At 41.0% G+C, this 15,251-nt stretch overlaps 2 protein-coding genes across 2 annotated transcripts; both read left to right on the top strand.

The window, feature by feature from the left end:
* Nucleotides 1-1,006: 1,006 nt before the first annotated feature.
* gpank1 (G patch domain and ankyrin repeats 1) lies at nt 1,007-4,673 on the top strand. The gene is made up of 4 exons (XM_026171554.2): nt 1,007-1,828; nt 1,910-2,051; nt 2,679-2,754; nt 3,573-4,673. The coding sequence occupies exons 1-4, from the start codon at nt 1,448-1,450 to the stop codon at nt 4,012-4,014; spliced, it is 1,041 nt and encodes a 346-aa protein (XP_026027339.1). The 5' UTR covers nt 1,007-1,447; the 3' UTR covers nt 4,015-4,673.
* A 4,326-nt stretch (nt 4,674-8,999) lies between these two features.
* On the top strand, nt 9,000-13,633 carry LOC145419241 (cytochrome P450 3A40-like). The gene is made up of 13 exons (XM_026171552.2): nt 9,000-9,155; nt 9,237-9,330; nt 9,810-9,862; nt 10,021-10,120; nt 10,214-10,327; nt 11,462-11,550; nt 11,663-11,811; nt 12,047-12,174; nt 12,261-12,327; nt 12,410-12,570; nt 12,783-13,009; nt 13,187-13,349; nt 13,428-13,633. Exons 1-13 carry the CDS (start codon nt 9,085-9,087, stop codon nt 13,503-13,505), a joined length of 1,494 nt encoding a protein of 497 aa, XP_026027337.2. The 5' UTR covers nt 9,000-9,084; the 3' UTR covers nt 13,506-13,633.
* The last annotated feature ends 1,618 nt before the right edge of the window (nt 13,634-15,251 follow it).

The raw sequence follows: 15,251 nt of genomic DNA on the forward strand, positions 1-15,251 counted from the left end.
AGCCCGGTCTGCTATTTTACAAAAAACAGGACTCCTCTTCATCAAAGCTTCTGCAGGCCCGACTGCCCTGATAGCTTTTGAAAATCACCCACATTTCGGGCAGCTTGAAAACAGACTATTGTGTGGCAGTATATTTCTGTGGAGTAAAAAATAAAACTGTGTGTTACATGTGCCATGTACCAATTCTTGGTTAATTTCTTGCAGTAAATCTTCCATATTTAATTAATTTAATAGGATGAAGTTTTTGTTTTGGGGAGTTTTTCTTGTTTCTTGTGAAGGGCTGATCTTTTGTGGAAGGTAAAGAAGTACATACAGCTTGCATTTGTTGGCATAAAACGAAAGCAAGGAAGAAAGACGAGACCAAATGAAGATTTATGATGACATAAAGGAAATGAGTTAATAAAATTGTCAGAAGTAGTCAGGAAACAGCCAGGTTAACATAAGGAAAAAACAAAACACAGTCACTGAGACTAAAATATGATATATTGATTTTAATCAGACCTCTGTCTATATGTGTTTGCAAAACAACCTCTGAATGCAAAGTGTAAATCACCTGACATGAAATAACATGTTACACTACAGTTGCCGAGATATGCTCCTAGAAGGGATACACGTCTGAAGATTTCCACACATCACACGTGGGGGAAGCACAGGTGTTAGTTACCTTTTTCACCATGCAATTCTCACAGTGTGAACAGTAGTTGCATAGATCGAATTTTATTGATGTAGATTAAAAAAGGACTTTCACGTATTAATGTGGTACTTGTATGTTGAATGCATTAAGCATGTTAAACTATTTTAGTGAAATAAAAGGCCAGTAATTCTTTTTAATTTTTTAAGGCAGGATGAAAAAAATATAAACTGAAAAAAGTAAAAACGAAAGCAGCATCAGGCTTAATAGGTGGCAGTGACGTCTGAGTTTATGAATTATATATTTAGTTATTGAGAGATATCAAAGGGTGCAGTGTAAAGGAGTAGACGGTAGGTGGCAGCACTCACTGTTATTCACACTTGTTTTTCCACGGAAATAAGGACATTATTTTGAAGCTGCTTCCTGTTATCGAATCGACTCGAGAAGTTTTAATGTAATCGGCTGTTTAACACTTGGCTCTAGGTTATATTATATCTTCATCATAAACGAGCTTTAAGGAGACTTTGGGGTGACTGAATCTTGTTGGTAATCCGAAACGATTGTATGTCTAATGTTTAGCTACTGATGCTAACTAGCGTTGTGAGGCTGGTAGTTTCCTGTTATAAGTATAATGTTAAATGTAATATGTGGCTAAATCCAGTACCAGCATGTGAACTGTCTTTTGGAAACTGCAATGTTGGATAACATCTCATTTATATCTCAGTTAGATATAAACACCGCTGACTTTAAGATCTGCTTCTTTCACGTAACTACAAAACGTCCTGTCTGAGATACCTGAAGTTACGGTCACTCCTTATGGCTGCTTTCGGCTTTACTCCTGCCAGAGAGCAGGATCTTTTTAGTTTTGAAGCGGAACAGTCCAGCTCAAAAACAAGCAGCGGACTCAGCGGGGAAGAGGCCAAGCGTTTCTATGAAAGCTTAACAAAAGATGAGAAAGGGGGAGATGGATCAAAAGGTCAGACTAGACAGGAGAGTAGAGAGTCCAGGAGAAGAGCGATGAGGAGGGTGAGAGCTGTGGAAGCACAGCGGGGCCAGAGTGGAGGGAGTCAATCAGAGACTGGACACTCAGAAAGAACCATGGAGCTGCTGGGTCTGCGGCTACTGCGCTTTGCCCATGAGGGAGACATCCCTGGGCTCAAAGAGGTCCTCTCAAAGGGGGTCGACATCAACTACCAGGTATGATAATGAAGATTCTGTTTCATTTGGGGAAATGATACATTTTGCTTAAAGAGTGTATTGTTTTTTCCACCCTTGCAGGATACTTTCTTCTGGACAGCTGTAATGTGTGCAAGCTGGTCAGGGCAAAGATCTGCTGTGAGACTTCTGCTGCAGCACGGAGCGGCCTGGGTCGGAGTGGTTGACACAAAGGGGAGGGATGCCAAAGACCTGGCACTGGAAGGTATAACCAACAAACATGGTTGAAACCCTAAAGTCATCTCCCAGGTCAAAACTGGTTGCTAAGGAAAGGAAAAATAGTGACGTGCCAGCTGACGGTTATTCAGCTCCGAGATGTTTGCTCAGATCTGATCATTAGTGGTCGATATCTGTTTGTGTGTGCAGTGAAGCTGAGCCAGTGTTGTTGTAGTTTTGGATTTTCTATTCAGTATTTGTTCCTATTTCATTTTGATGTTTTTCTTTGAATTCAGGTCCGTTTTCATTCACAGTGGGTTCAGCTGTTTCACTTTTACTTCTTATTGTTTGTTTAATTTTCATTACTTTTACTGTTTTAATCTTTTTATTTATTATTGTTATTATTATTGTTATTATAAGGCAATATAATGTGGAAATTAAAAAAATTCAGGACAGTTTTGCAACATAAATGCACCACTGTAGTCTGAATAAAGATGACCATAAAAGCTTGTAGTGTAGTCAAACATGACTATACTAACAAAGATTAAAACATAGTTAGTTTTGCAATAACATAATGTTGGTTTAGTGAGTTTTTATGTCTTTTTCAGTTTCATGGCTCCAAGTTTTAAGATGACTATAAAGACCTTGAACTGAACTCATTCATTTCTTTTCACAGCTGGTCACAATGACGTGTTGGAGGAGCTGTTGAGCTACGGGAGAAGACCAAATAGAGACACACCGTCTGATAGCAGGTGTGCACACTCTCATTGGTACACAGTTCTAATCTAAATATAACCACACAGTAAAATCATTCAGGCTTTACAATATCTATCTAAACCATTCATATCTGAGGAATAGGGTACACACGATGTTTGTTTATTGATAATCTAATGACACAAATTTTTCCAAGCGATCAATGAAAAATCCTTGATTCAAAATCTATGGTGAGAAACATTTAATGGTACAGGAGTTTTAATCCATCCGACAGAGACGCTGCCTGGTGCCTTTTGGATCGTTGATCGTGTCTGGGTTTAAATCTCGTATTAAAAAGCTTGAGCTCTGGTGATGGTGAAGCAGAAATTACTACATAATTTCTACTTTTGACATTTTACAGTCAGGAGAAGGATTAGCGCTTATTGGTGTCAAATTGTGCAACAAGAGTTTATCTTAGTGCATTTAGCACTGCCGCTATATATGATAACAGCAGTCCTTTTGCCCTCCTCACTGTGTGGGTGTGTTCACAGATGTGAGGGCATACACAGCAGTGAGCTAAACAAACTTCCTGGTAAGGCTGGACTTTAACCACAGAGATCATGGAATCAAATCAGTGAATTACCATAAAAAAAAATCAAATAATGCTGAATAATATAGCAGTGATATTTGCCAACATTCACCAACATCAGGATCACATTGTGAGGTCAGATTTCGAATGAGCACAAACGCGAGTGAGATAAGATTACAGCAGGTAAAATCTCTGCTGTTGTTTACACACACTTGGAGAAGAAGTCAGTTTGTGGCTCTTTCATGTTTCTTTTCGGGCTCATGTTGTCTTTTTTTCATCTATCCTCAGTTCCCTCCAGCCTCAGTGGTGCGACGTGTGTCGTAGCGAGCACAGCAGCAGCCTGCTGTCACATCTCTCCTCCACCCTGCATCAGTTCAATCTGCGACGCCCTCCACCGACGCCTTACTACTGCCTCCCCCCCTCCAGCAACAGCTTCAAGATGATGGTTCGTTGTGGCTGGAAACCAGGAACAGGACTGGGGCCACAGGGAGAGGGGCCCAAACAGCCAGTGCCTACTGTGCTGAAGAGAGACCAGAAGGGTCTGGGATACGGACAGATGAAAAGAGCCAAAGTGACTCACTTCCAAGCCAGAGACTGTGAAGCTGTGAAACCACCATCTAAGGACAAAGTGAGGATTGGAATGAAAGGACAGAGGAAGGAAGAAAGTAGGAAAAAAGAGCAAAAAGACAGGAACTGGGAAAGAGACTTCCGTGCCTCTTTTTATCTTTGATACTGGCTCATTCACATCTGCATCTGAAACACATAAAACATGACGCTGAGTTTTTTATTAAAGCTTTGACAGAGTTTGATGGGTTTGTCTGTGAAGCGACTTTAAATGAAGCTTAACGCTCTGGATCAGAGCTCGTGCTGTCTGTGTACGGCGTCAGCTGCTGTTTGCTCAGTGATTGAATGTGTGGCAAAAGGTTTTCATTCATGTTCACGAGGATTTCAATCACACTGTAACTGAATGCGTCTGAGCCACAAAGGTTTTAAAGGCTTACATTATAATGTTTTATTTGCATTCAGCAAAAAGAAAAAACAGCAAGACCGATCTTATCATGAAGAACACTGATTATTGCTCATGATCCAGGGATGGACAAATTCTTTAGTGTCATAAAGCAGTGCAGACATTTTTATATTAAAGATTAAAGAAGAAAAGAGTTTCTTTTAGATGTTAAAGTTGATTCTACGAAGAAAAATCATCTAGTTTTTTCTTCACTGTTAAATCCTTTTAAGCAAATACACAGACCGAGAGTAACCTTTCCCTCTGTTGGAGCTCCGGGTGCCTTTTCACCTGGTTCACCTTTACACCTGCAATCATGTGAATGTTGAGTCACACACTTGTGCTTACCTGTGTCAGGTTCTGTTAAACTGGTTTTTACTGCTTCAGTCTGGGCTCTTTTCTTTTGTTTTCAGGGCTTTATAATGACAAGAAAGGACATTTTAAGTCACTTTAAACTGCCTGTTACACAACACGTGGGCTCAGGGATGTCCTGTTTCAAATTAATGGGCTAAAAATTAATGTACCCTTAAAATCTACTCAGAGTGGTGTAATCCACTTTTTAAAATATTCTGTAGCAATATTGATTTGTTCTTGTAGATTTGTTGGAAGATAATGTAGGCAAAAGCTTTATTTTGTAATGTAGAGTAATATGTGTGCCACATCTTATAGCTACAGAGTATACCACACACAGGCACTGCAGTACAACCTCAGCAATCTCTCTTTCCATCCACCACCTGCAGCTCTTCAAGAAGAGAGATGTAATCTGTCCAGCATGCCTTACATCTGCCTCAGGGCTCTTCTGGTAAGACCTGTCCAAAACACCCAGTTTTGGACGTCTTTCCTAGTTTGATGCCTGAACCACCCTAACAGGCTTATTTCAAGGAGTGTTGGCTTTACTCTTGAGTCCCTCTGAATGACAAAGCTCCTCACCCTGTCTGTGAAGACCAGCCCATACACCCTTGGTATTAAGCTCTTTGCACTTAATTATTTTGGTTGTTATTCACAGTTTATAGGTGAGGAATGTAGACTGACCACTAATCAACAGCTTTGCTTTCACGCTCTGCTCTGTCTTCCTAAAAACAGCTGAGTATGCTGTCTGCATTACTCCTGACATGGCACCAGTTTGTCTTTACCTGTCAGCATCTCCCCTCACTCATAAACAGGACTCAGTGATTATTTAACTCCTTCACTTGGGGCAGCAACTAATACCAAGCCCAGAGTGGGCACACCACCCTTTTCTGGGTTACAACAATGGCTTCAGACTTGGAGATGCTACATCTCATTACTTCTTCTTCACACTAAGCTGCAAACCTCCCAAGTGCAAGCTGGAAGTCATCTCTTGATGAAGGCAAAAAAATCATATCTGCAAAAAAGGAGACATGACATCCTCAGGCCGTCCAACCAGCTTCAACTTCACTGGTCAGTTGCTATGCTGATCTTGGACCAACATTATTATGATGATGTAGAAACAACACCAACACTGGGATATCAACTCACGCACAAAGGGTAATCCTCACAAACTGCGCTCTGAGCGGCCTGGGTGCCACTTAACTCAGTGGGTGAACAGGTAACCACATGGCTGGAGTGCAGCAGCGCAGTTTGAGTCTGACCTGTGGCCCTTTGCTGCATGCCTTTCCTCGCTCTTTCTCTCCAGTTTCCTCACTGCTACACTATCCAATAAAAGAGAAGAATTGGCTGGGCCTTAGCCCGTGGCACCAGGAGAGGCCCAGCCTGGAACCACTGAATGGACCTGCTTTCCTGTGGGCCAACCATCAAGAGGAGGGGCTGTTTGATGCAATGTAGAATGTGCAGCAGTCAGATCACAGGTTTCCCAAACTGGCTTCAGGGACAAAGGGTCACTTAACTCACTAACCTGAGCTAGTGTATGAGGTTAGGAGAAACCAGGTATTGTGGGCCCTGGGCAGTGACTCCATTGCTGGATACAAAACCATCTCTTTTTTGGAATGACAGTGAAACTTGAATGGTTTGATTGGGAGGAACAGCCCAGTCTGAACCCAAGTGAGGTTCTGTTCCTGAACTTCAGTGCTAACCACAGTTGGTCCATAATGAGCACCAAGTCTGAGCATAAAGGTGTCCATAAGTGGACCTAACACCAGGTAGCCTAATCTCTGATTTTGTAATTGAATCGTGAAATCGCCGTATATCTTGGACACTCTTGTGAAGAGAGGAGCAGAACTGTCAACTTGTTGGTGAGCTGGATCAAATAGCTGGCCTCTAGTCATAGAAAGACTTTGAAATGTACATTTTTTAAATTATATTTTAAAGTCTGGGATATGGAAAGATGAAAAGAGCCAAAGTGACTCAGTTCCAAGCCAGAGACTGTGAACTCTGAAACATAAAATATGATGAAGAGTTGTGTATTAAAGTCATTGGGTGCGTCTGAGAGGTGATTTTTAAATAGAGCTTAACACTCTGACCTTGACTCAGGATCGGCGCTCATGCTGTCCATTTATGGCATCAGCTGTGACTCTGCCAGCTGTTTGCGCAACGACCGAATGTGTGGCAAAAGGGTTTCCTTCATGTTCACAAGGAGTGTGTTTACACTGTGTTACTGAAAATGTCTGAGCTATAAAGACTGTGTGAAAGGGTTACACGATAACGTTTTATTTACATTCAGCAAAAAATACACAGGACAGAGCAGACTTTACAAACATCAGGAAAAACACTGATTACTGCTCATCCCCAACAGTAACCTTTCCCTCTGTTGGAGCTCCAGGTACCTTTTCACCTGGTTCACCTTTACACCTGTCTTCATGCGAACGTGGAGTCACATGTTTGCACTTATCTGTGTTAGCGTGTCAGCAACGCTCTGCAAGGCAATCAATGCAATTATTGCATTGATCTGGACTTGCCTACTACATGTTTTCATGATTTTATTTAAGGAAGGAAGCACTCTTTCAGTACAATTCATCTTAAACCGCCTGTTACACAACATGTAGGCTCACGCAAGCATGTTCTATTTATAAGGGGTGAAAATGAAAGAGCCTGTACGTTACACCATCATTGGGTACTGCGTTTGATTTGATTTGTTATTCCAAGCATTGGTTTTCAGATAATATCCAATTTGGTGCATTTTTTTTAACACTAGTGGGTTGGGGGGGTAATTTGTTAATTTTGCCTCCGTACACTATCATAGCTGACGTTAAATCAAACAATCAAGGTACTTTAATTCAAGGACTTTCACAGGCATATTGTGTTAAATGTTCAGAAATTTCAGCCATTTTATTCATAAGGCTCTAGTTTGGGATTTAGACTTTGTTTTAAATGGACAAGTTATGATCGTCTTCAATATAAAACCAAATCTTTTGATGTAATGCAGTGCAATTTAGCATATTCGATCACAATATCACTTTACTGTATAAAACCTAATAAAGCTACACAGGCAGTACAGTGTTCATCAAAGTGATAATAATGCTATATAGAACTATTTAAAACTATGTTTCTTACTGCAGTTGTTTGTATTGGCAACATATAGGTGTATACAGGGAATAGTATATGAGGATTCTAAATATCACATTTGGACCTCTGACCTCTTCTTTAAGGTCAAAAGGTCAAACTTTCATAAAATATTTTTTTAATCTTTAAAACTGCTTAAAATTGTTCTGCCTGTCTTTGTATTGGCAACTTTTAGAAAGTGATCCTGGTACATTGGGATTGTAAATATCACATTATAGTTCGCATCCAAATATATAATATCTGACCTCACTTTTACATTTACATTTGCCTTTATTTCAAGATGACTCTAAAATGTCCAACATATGCCTTTAAAGAAAGTATTGAAAGAGCTTCCTAGTTAGAAATACACTGAAGTATAATATTATATAACAAGCTATATAAAAAGCTTAAGCTATTCATATAAAGTTATTACCAAATCAATAGCTGTTATTCGTCCAACCTACATGATGTTTGTGTAATCAAACTAAACATCTATCATCCTTGCCTTATCTGCTATTAAACTACACAAAAAAAAACTTCTTAAAGTGCTTTTAAAAAGAACAAATGAGACAAAATGAATATACAGACAATAAAGTACTGTCCTTGAAAAGTAAATACTGTCTAGAGAGTGAGCTGCCTTGGTGGAGGTTTGCGCTCTGGGAGTGCTTCTTGTTTAAAATTGCTTCATCTGTCACCCTCTTCCTGTAACCACTTCATGGCTCTTGTTTCAGGGGCTCAGAAGTATCTTTGTCACTGGTTTAGCAAAACTGTGCACCTACCCTTGGTACGAATAAGAATAAGAAAACTCTTCAGCCTCTTTTCTCTTTCTGTGCTGTGAGCACATACTGGGAAGAAGCAGTGAAAGCATTTTCTGCCACCAACAGAAAGCACCGAGCACGTCTGGACATGCTTTTCTGTGAGCACAGTATGGAATTAAGCATGTATACATAAAACAGTCTGACTGATAGCGTGCTGAATGACTTGATGTTGGTGTTTGAATCATACACTTATTGAAGAAACTACGATGTGAAAAACATTCAGTTCTTGTGTAGGAGAAGAAAAACCTATATGCTAATCCAAGCTGGTTTCTTTCTTTTTTAATCCAAGCTGTACAATAACAAATGATGAAGACTGCAGTACTACACATGGCAGAGCTAATCAAACTAACTGATACACAGTAAATGCTCCTCGAGCTCTGTCTCTGTTTATGCTTCCTCCTGCCATTGGATCGGCTCCAACGCCCCTTCCTTACTCACAGAACAGGTATGTGCAGCAGGAGACAAAAGCCTCTCGTCACATAGGTTTGTGTAATCGCTGAGAGAAGAGAGGAACGTTGCAGACATGGGGTACTTCTTCTTCTTGTCCGCAGAGACATGGACCCTGCTGGCTGCCCTCGTCACGCTGCTGTTTGTGTAAGTTTTAAAGATTACTGGATGTGTTCAGGTATTTGTACCATTTGTGCTGCTTTTTTAAATCTCTTACACCTGTTCCAGGTATTCCTGCTGGACATATGGGACATTTAAGAGATTAGGCGTCCCTGGGCCCTCACCTATCCCATTTTTTGGCACCATGTTGGCATATAGAAAGGTGGGTTACGATACCAGCCTACACTGTATACACCGAGGACAATGTCTTCCAATAGCTCATTGGTTTTTCAACTACAATCATATTTGAATAGTGTAGTTTTTTTTATTTAGCTGTTGTTTTGTACAGTTATTTTCAGGTTATGAAAGACCCTTTCACCCTGACCCCTCTAAATGTTAGGCACCTGTTGTCAAACACATTTGTATGGCATGAAACATGCAAACTGGCTGCTGTACACAACAACAAGCACTCTTAAGCAATAATATCTGAGTAGCTTGTGACGGACTTTTGATTAAAGCCACTGAGACATCTGGATTAACTAGTTAACTCAGGAAGTAGAAAACCTCACAACGTTACTTCAGTATCATTAGAAGTTAACGTCACTGATGCAGTTATGCCTGTAATGTCTCTACTTTGTTAAACGTGACCTGTGTTTTTGGTAAGTTTCATTAATCATCCGTATATCTCGTTCTTATTTCCAGGGATTTTTTAACTTTGATGAAGAGTGTCATAAGAAATATGGGAAAATGTGGGGGTAAGTTATGTTGTCTACAGTACATGACTGCTTTTCTATGGATGTAAATAATAATCATGCAGACCTGTGTGAAAGTGAAAGTGAAAAATGTATTACTTTCACTTGTTCGCATGTTCAGTTGTTTTATTTCTTGTTTCTTCTACTGTCGTGGTACGCAGCATTTTTGATGGCCGTCAGCCCGTGTTGTGTATCACTGATCCTGCTATGATAAAAACTATCCTGATAAAGGAGTGTTACTCTTTCTTCACAAACCGCAGGGTTAGTAAGGACATTATACGACTCAATCAGTCTCTTTTTAAAAAAAATCTGACCTTCTGTCCTCATCACCAGCTGCTTTGAATGTTATTACAGAATTTCCGTCTGAATGGGCCGCTGTACGATGCTGTGACAGTTGCAGAGGATGATCAGTGGAGGAGGATCCGCAGCGTCCTTTCTCCCTCCTTCACCTCTGGGAGATTGAAAGAGGTACATCCCTCTCCCACTCTCTGCCTCCTCTGGCTTTTTTTTTTTTTTTTTTTGCATGCTGAAAAACAAAAGAAGCAAAAAGCATTCACTTAAAAAGGTAAACATAGCATCAAGATTCAAGTTTCTTTATTGTCATTATCCAAGCATAACATAATGCTGGCAATAATACTCCCTCGTGTGGTGGATAAAAATTAAGTAACATAAATATACTGTATAGTCTGCATATCTCTGTAGATCTCTGTAGATTGAAAGTACTTTATGCTCTTCCAGTATTGCTCCATCCCCAGCCTTGGTGGGGCTGTTCTCATATTGTTCCCTTGCCACTGAGAGAACACCTTGAATGGCTCAGTGGATTACAGCTGATTTATTCTCCTGCCTTCTATCTCTGGTATACCTCTTCAAGGCACTAGCCAAGGCTATGAGTCTTTAATTGGCAGTTTGCAAGGCCTCAGGTATGGGCAGCTTGTTGTGCTTCTTAGGCACCTTCTTCATCAAGAATCATGCAAAACTAGGCTGACCAACCTGTGCACTGCCTGGATTGATTACAAGAAGGCCTATGACTCACCCCAAGTCGGGCAACCTGAGGCTGTACGCTAAGCAGAAGGAAGGAGGCAGTCCAGGATGAGACAATGAACAGCCATGAATACATCAGGAAGATGGCCCCTACTGAAGCATCAGTGAATACCTCAGGGAGCAGAAACCTGGGAAAGAGGAGTAAGACGAGGAACCATCATGGAAGGACAGGCTCCTGCATGGTATGTACCATCGGCAGATAGAAGTCCTACCAGTGGCTGGACAAAGCTGGACTGAAAGACAGCACAGAGGCACTAATCATGGCAGCAGAGGAACAAGCTCTGAGCACAAGATCCATAGAGGCTGGGGTCTATCACATCAGACAAGGCCCCAGGTGCAGGCTGTGTAAAGATGCCCCTCAGACAGTCCAGCTCATGATGGCAGGGTGCAAGATGCTAGCAGGCAGGGCATTCATGGAACGCCATAACCAAGTCTGCATAGTATACAGAAACATCTGTGCCGAGTATGGCCTGGAAGTCCCAATATATACTCTGTGCTGTTGTAATTGCATCCGGTTTCAACATTTTTGACGTTGTTGTTTTTTGTCTGTTTGTGCCTCAGATGTTTGACATCATGAAGCAGCATTCAGCTGTCCTGATCAGCAGCATGAAAAAGAAAGCAGATAAAGATGAACCTCTAGAGATGAAAGAGTGAGAACTCTCATACCGTTTTCATTTAAATACATCAGAAAAAACGCAGATTCATCTCTTCTAAGTCTGCAATAATAAAGGTCATGTTTGATGTGTTTGTGTGGTTTTGCAGGTTTTTCGGACCCTACAGTATGGATGTGGTAACCAGCACCGCCTTCAGTGTGGACATCGACTCTCTCAACAACCCCTCAGATCCTTTTGTCACGAACATCAAAAAGATGCTGAAATTTGACCTTTTCAGCCCCATCGTCCTCACTGTTGGTAAAATATTCATTTTGATACATGAAGCTCCTTTTGACTGCTCCCGTTATTCAACAAGTGTTTACCTTGGCTTGTAGCTCTGCGTGTTTGTTTTGGCAGATTTTTTCCTGGTGCAGTCTAAAGGATTTGTGTCTCCTCCTGGGATCAAACTGCGCACCACTACAACATGTCCATCAATGCAGCTGCTGTCCTTCATCTTCCATTAATAAATGTCCTCTTGTTTGTTTAATTTCAGCCTTCTTTCCCTTCATGATTCCCATATTGGAAAAATTGGAGTTTTCCTTTTTCCCTGCATCTGTGACAGACTTCTTTTACGCTGCACTACAGAAGATCAAGATTGATCGAGAGACCAGCAAACAAAAGGTACAGCTGTGAGTTCGTGTTTGTACCAATAACCTGTTCTGACATAAAATCACAGCTGTTCTCAGACTGTGTTTGTTGACTTCCAGACTCGAGTGGACTTCCTCCAGCTAATGATCGACTCTCAGCAAAATAATGATTCCAAACAGGATAAAGGTGATACACGGACACACGTCTCCACACATGGAAAAACCAGCTTAAAGCTGTTCTAACGTGTATATCCCTCCTACCTCCTCAGGTCTGACAGATCATGAGATCCTTTCCCAAGCAATGATTTTCCTCTTTGCTGGCTATGAAACGACCAGCAGCTCTCTCACTTTCTTGTCTTACAATTTGGCAACAAACCCTCAGGTGATGAAAAAGCTGCAGGAGGAGGTGGATGCAACCTTCCCTAACAAGGTAACAACACAGAATTCTTAATATAAGACAATATATTTCTTTCTAGCATAACTAAACTAAAGTAAATCATACAGTAGATATAATGTGTTATAATAATATTGTGTTATGGTGATTATATTATTTTATATATTGTACTCATATATAAAATCAGCACAGGGTTCAGCTTCTTACTATGTCTCTATCATCAGTCATGTTTATGTGCTTGTGTTCAGGCTCCCATCCAGTACCAGGAACTAATGCAGATGGAGTATCTCGACTGTGTCATCAATGAGTCTCTCCGATTGTTCCCCATTGCTTCACGTTTGGAGCGTGTGGCCAAGGCCAGTGTGGAGATAAATGGCTTTGTGATTCCAAAAGGTATGGTTGTCATGGTACCCACCTGGCCGATGCACCGGGACCCCGAGATTTGGCCTGAACCAGAGAAATTCAAACCTGAGAGGTACGGAAAGGTGTCTGATGTGACAAAGCAGAATGAAGCTCTGTGGGATATAACCCAGTTTCTGTTGTTAATAATGTGTGTGTGTGTGTGTGTGTGTGTGTGTGTGTGTGTGTGTGTGTGTGTGTGTGTGTGTGTGTGTGTGTGTGTGTGTGTGTGTGTGTGTGTGTGTGTTCTCAGGTTCAGCAAGGAAAACAAGGAGACAATTGATCCGTACAGCTACATGCCTTTTGGAGCAGGCCCGAGGAACTGCATTGGGATGCGATTTGCTCTGGTTGTGATGAAACTTGCAATAGTGGAGATCCTCCAGAGGTACAGCTTCTCTGTGTGTAAGGAGACCGAGGTGAGAGCCCAGATCATCTTCTCTGACTGTTAGTTTTGTGTGTTATTGTCATTTATTCTACATGCCACTTCTCTGCAGATCCCCATTGAACTGGACATCCAGGGTCTGCTACAACCAAAACGACCAATCAAACTGAAGCTGGTGCCACGTTCTTAACCCTCCTCGTCTAAGAAGAGGACTTTTCTTCATTTTAATCTTGATGTTTCTTGTGTACATAAACACCATGTCAGTTTTTGCACTACCTTATTTTGTCTGCAGGTGCACTAAACACTCTATTTAATTTCTTTTTTGAATTTTCTGGCAATTATTTCATGGTTTAGGCTTTAAAGCGTTAACATAGATCCAGTAAAGACAAAAACGTAGCAGTCAGGCATTTGGCCCTTGTGGACGGTCATTGTTTAGTATGGGCAAAGAGTTTATGACAATGTATTGTAAAGAATAATCAACAATTTCTATTTTTGTCTAAAGCATGTATCAATTCAATTCACTTCAATTCAATTCAGTTTTAGTTATATATCACCAAATTACAACAACAATCAGGGGAAAATCCCAATAATCAGACAAGCAAGCACTTGGTGACAGTGGGACAGAAAAACTTCGTTTTAACAAGTGGAAACCTCCAAGCTCATGGAGGGCTGCCATTAGCTAGATCAGTTTGGGGTGAGAGGAGGAAATGCAAAGTCGTATATGAACAAGATAAGAGGTTACGGGATCCTGGAAATAGCTGAAATCTATAAAATCTGAAAAGGGCACAATCATATTTCTCTGGTAAATGGCCTGTATTTATATAGCGCTTTACTAGTCCCTAAGGACCCCAAAGCACTTTACACATCCAGTCATCCACCCATTCACACACGCATTCACACACTGGTGATGGCAAGCTACATTGTAGCCACAGCCGCCCTGGGGCGCACTGACAGAGGCGAGGCTGCCGAACACTGACCACCACCAGCCAGTAGGCAACGGGTGAAGTGTCTTGCCCAAGGACACAACGACCAAGATTGTCCGAGCCGGGGCCGGTAACTAAAATACACCATGATTAGACCACAAAGCTTTACAGTATTATGTTACATTATAACCTTTAATTCTCCAAAGAGCTGATTACAAACGTCACATCACTTCTCGGGTGTTTTGTTTTCATATCCTCTCGGAGCGCCACCACTTTTTTGTTGCAGCTCAATAAGGAGAGATCAACTTGGAGGATTTGAACATGATTTATGGAGATTAGGGAATTAATGTATTTGCCAATTGGACTCCAAGCACCCATCATGACAGAATTGGACCAGAGTAATGATAACGCTACTGAGATTGACAGCGTGGGAAAGTCACAGAGCTGCAGAGAACAGAAAAGCAGACTAACACCCAGGAAACAGCCAGATGGCTGATTACAGAGCTTCCTTATTGAATTTACGCATAAGCTTCATTTCGTGGATCATGTCTACATGTAATCACGTTACAGTCATTTTGGCTTTTGGCTCAGATACCTGAGTTTTTGAATTTAAATAGAAAAGGGTGTTCATTCACTGGAAAAGTGTCTTTGTGTCTTCTGGTCATCTGTTTGAGTTGTGTCAAAAGCTTTGGGCTGTAAAGCCTGAGCCTCTCAATCAGCTTGTGTTTAGTTGACTTAGGAAAATGCACTCAAAGAAAACCACGGAGGATGAGCTGTGTCTGTTGCAAGAATAGTTTATTAATGAACAGCAGGGTTAATAAGAATAAAACAAATGAAAAATGCTCCTCCAGGAAGATAAGCAGCATCCACACCCACTCTCTTCCTCCCACTCTCTCAGCTTTTTTTAGAGCTCTCACAGTGAAGAGATGCTGTCTCCCAAATATGTTTATGTATCACTTTTCCAATGAAAGAGTAATTTAACATGTGTAAAATTAAAGCCTTTAAATTAAGCC

This window comes from Astatotilapia calliptera, chromosome 6 (assembly GCF_964374335.1).
Source record: "Astatotilapia calliptera chromosome 6, fAstCal68.1, whole genome shotgun sequence".
Lineage (NCBI taxonomy): Eukaryota > Metazoa > Chordata > Actinopteri > Cichliformes > Cichlidae > Astatotilapia > Astatotilapia calliptera.

Coding starts and splice junctions, on each gene's coding strand:
- gpank1 (XM_026171554.2), top strand. CDS start 1,448: ATGGCTGCTTTCGGCTTTACTCCTGCCAGAGAGCAGGATCTTTTTAGT. Junction 1,829..1,909: donor GGGTCGACATCAACTACCAG/GTATGATAATGA, acceptor CCACCCTTGCAG/GATACTTTCTTCTGGACAGC. Junction 2,755..3,572: donor GACACACCGTCTGATAGCAG/GTGTGCACACTC, acceptor ATCTATCCTCAG/TTCCCTCCAGCCTCAGTGGT.
- LOC145419241 (XM_026171552.2), top strand. CDS start 9,085: ATGGGGTACTTCTTCTTCTTGTCCGCAGAGACATGGACCCTGCTGGCT. Junction 11,551..11,662: donor GAACCTCTAGAGATGAAAGA/GTGAGAACTCTC, acceptor GTGGTTTTGCAG/GTTTTTCGGACCCTACAGTA. Junction 11,812..12,046: donor CCCCATCGTCCTCACTGTTG/GTAAAATATTCA, acceptor GTTTAATTTCAG/CCTTCTTTCCCTTCATGATT.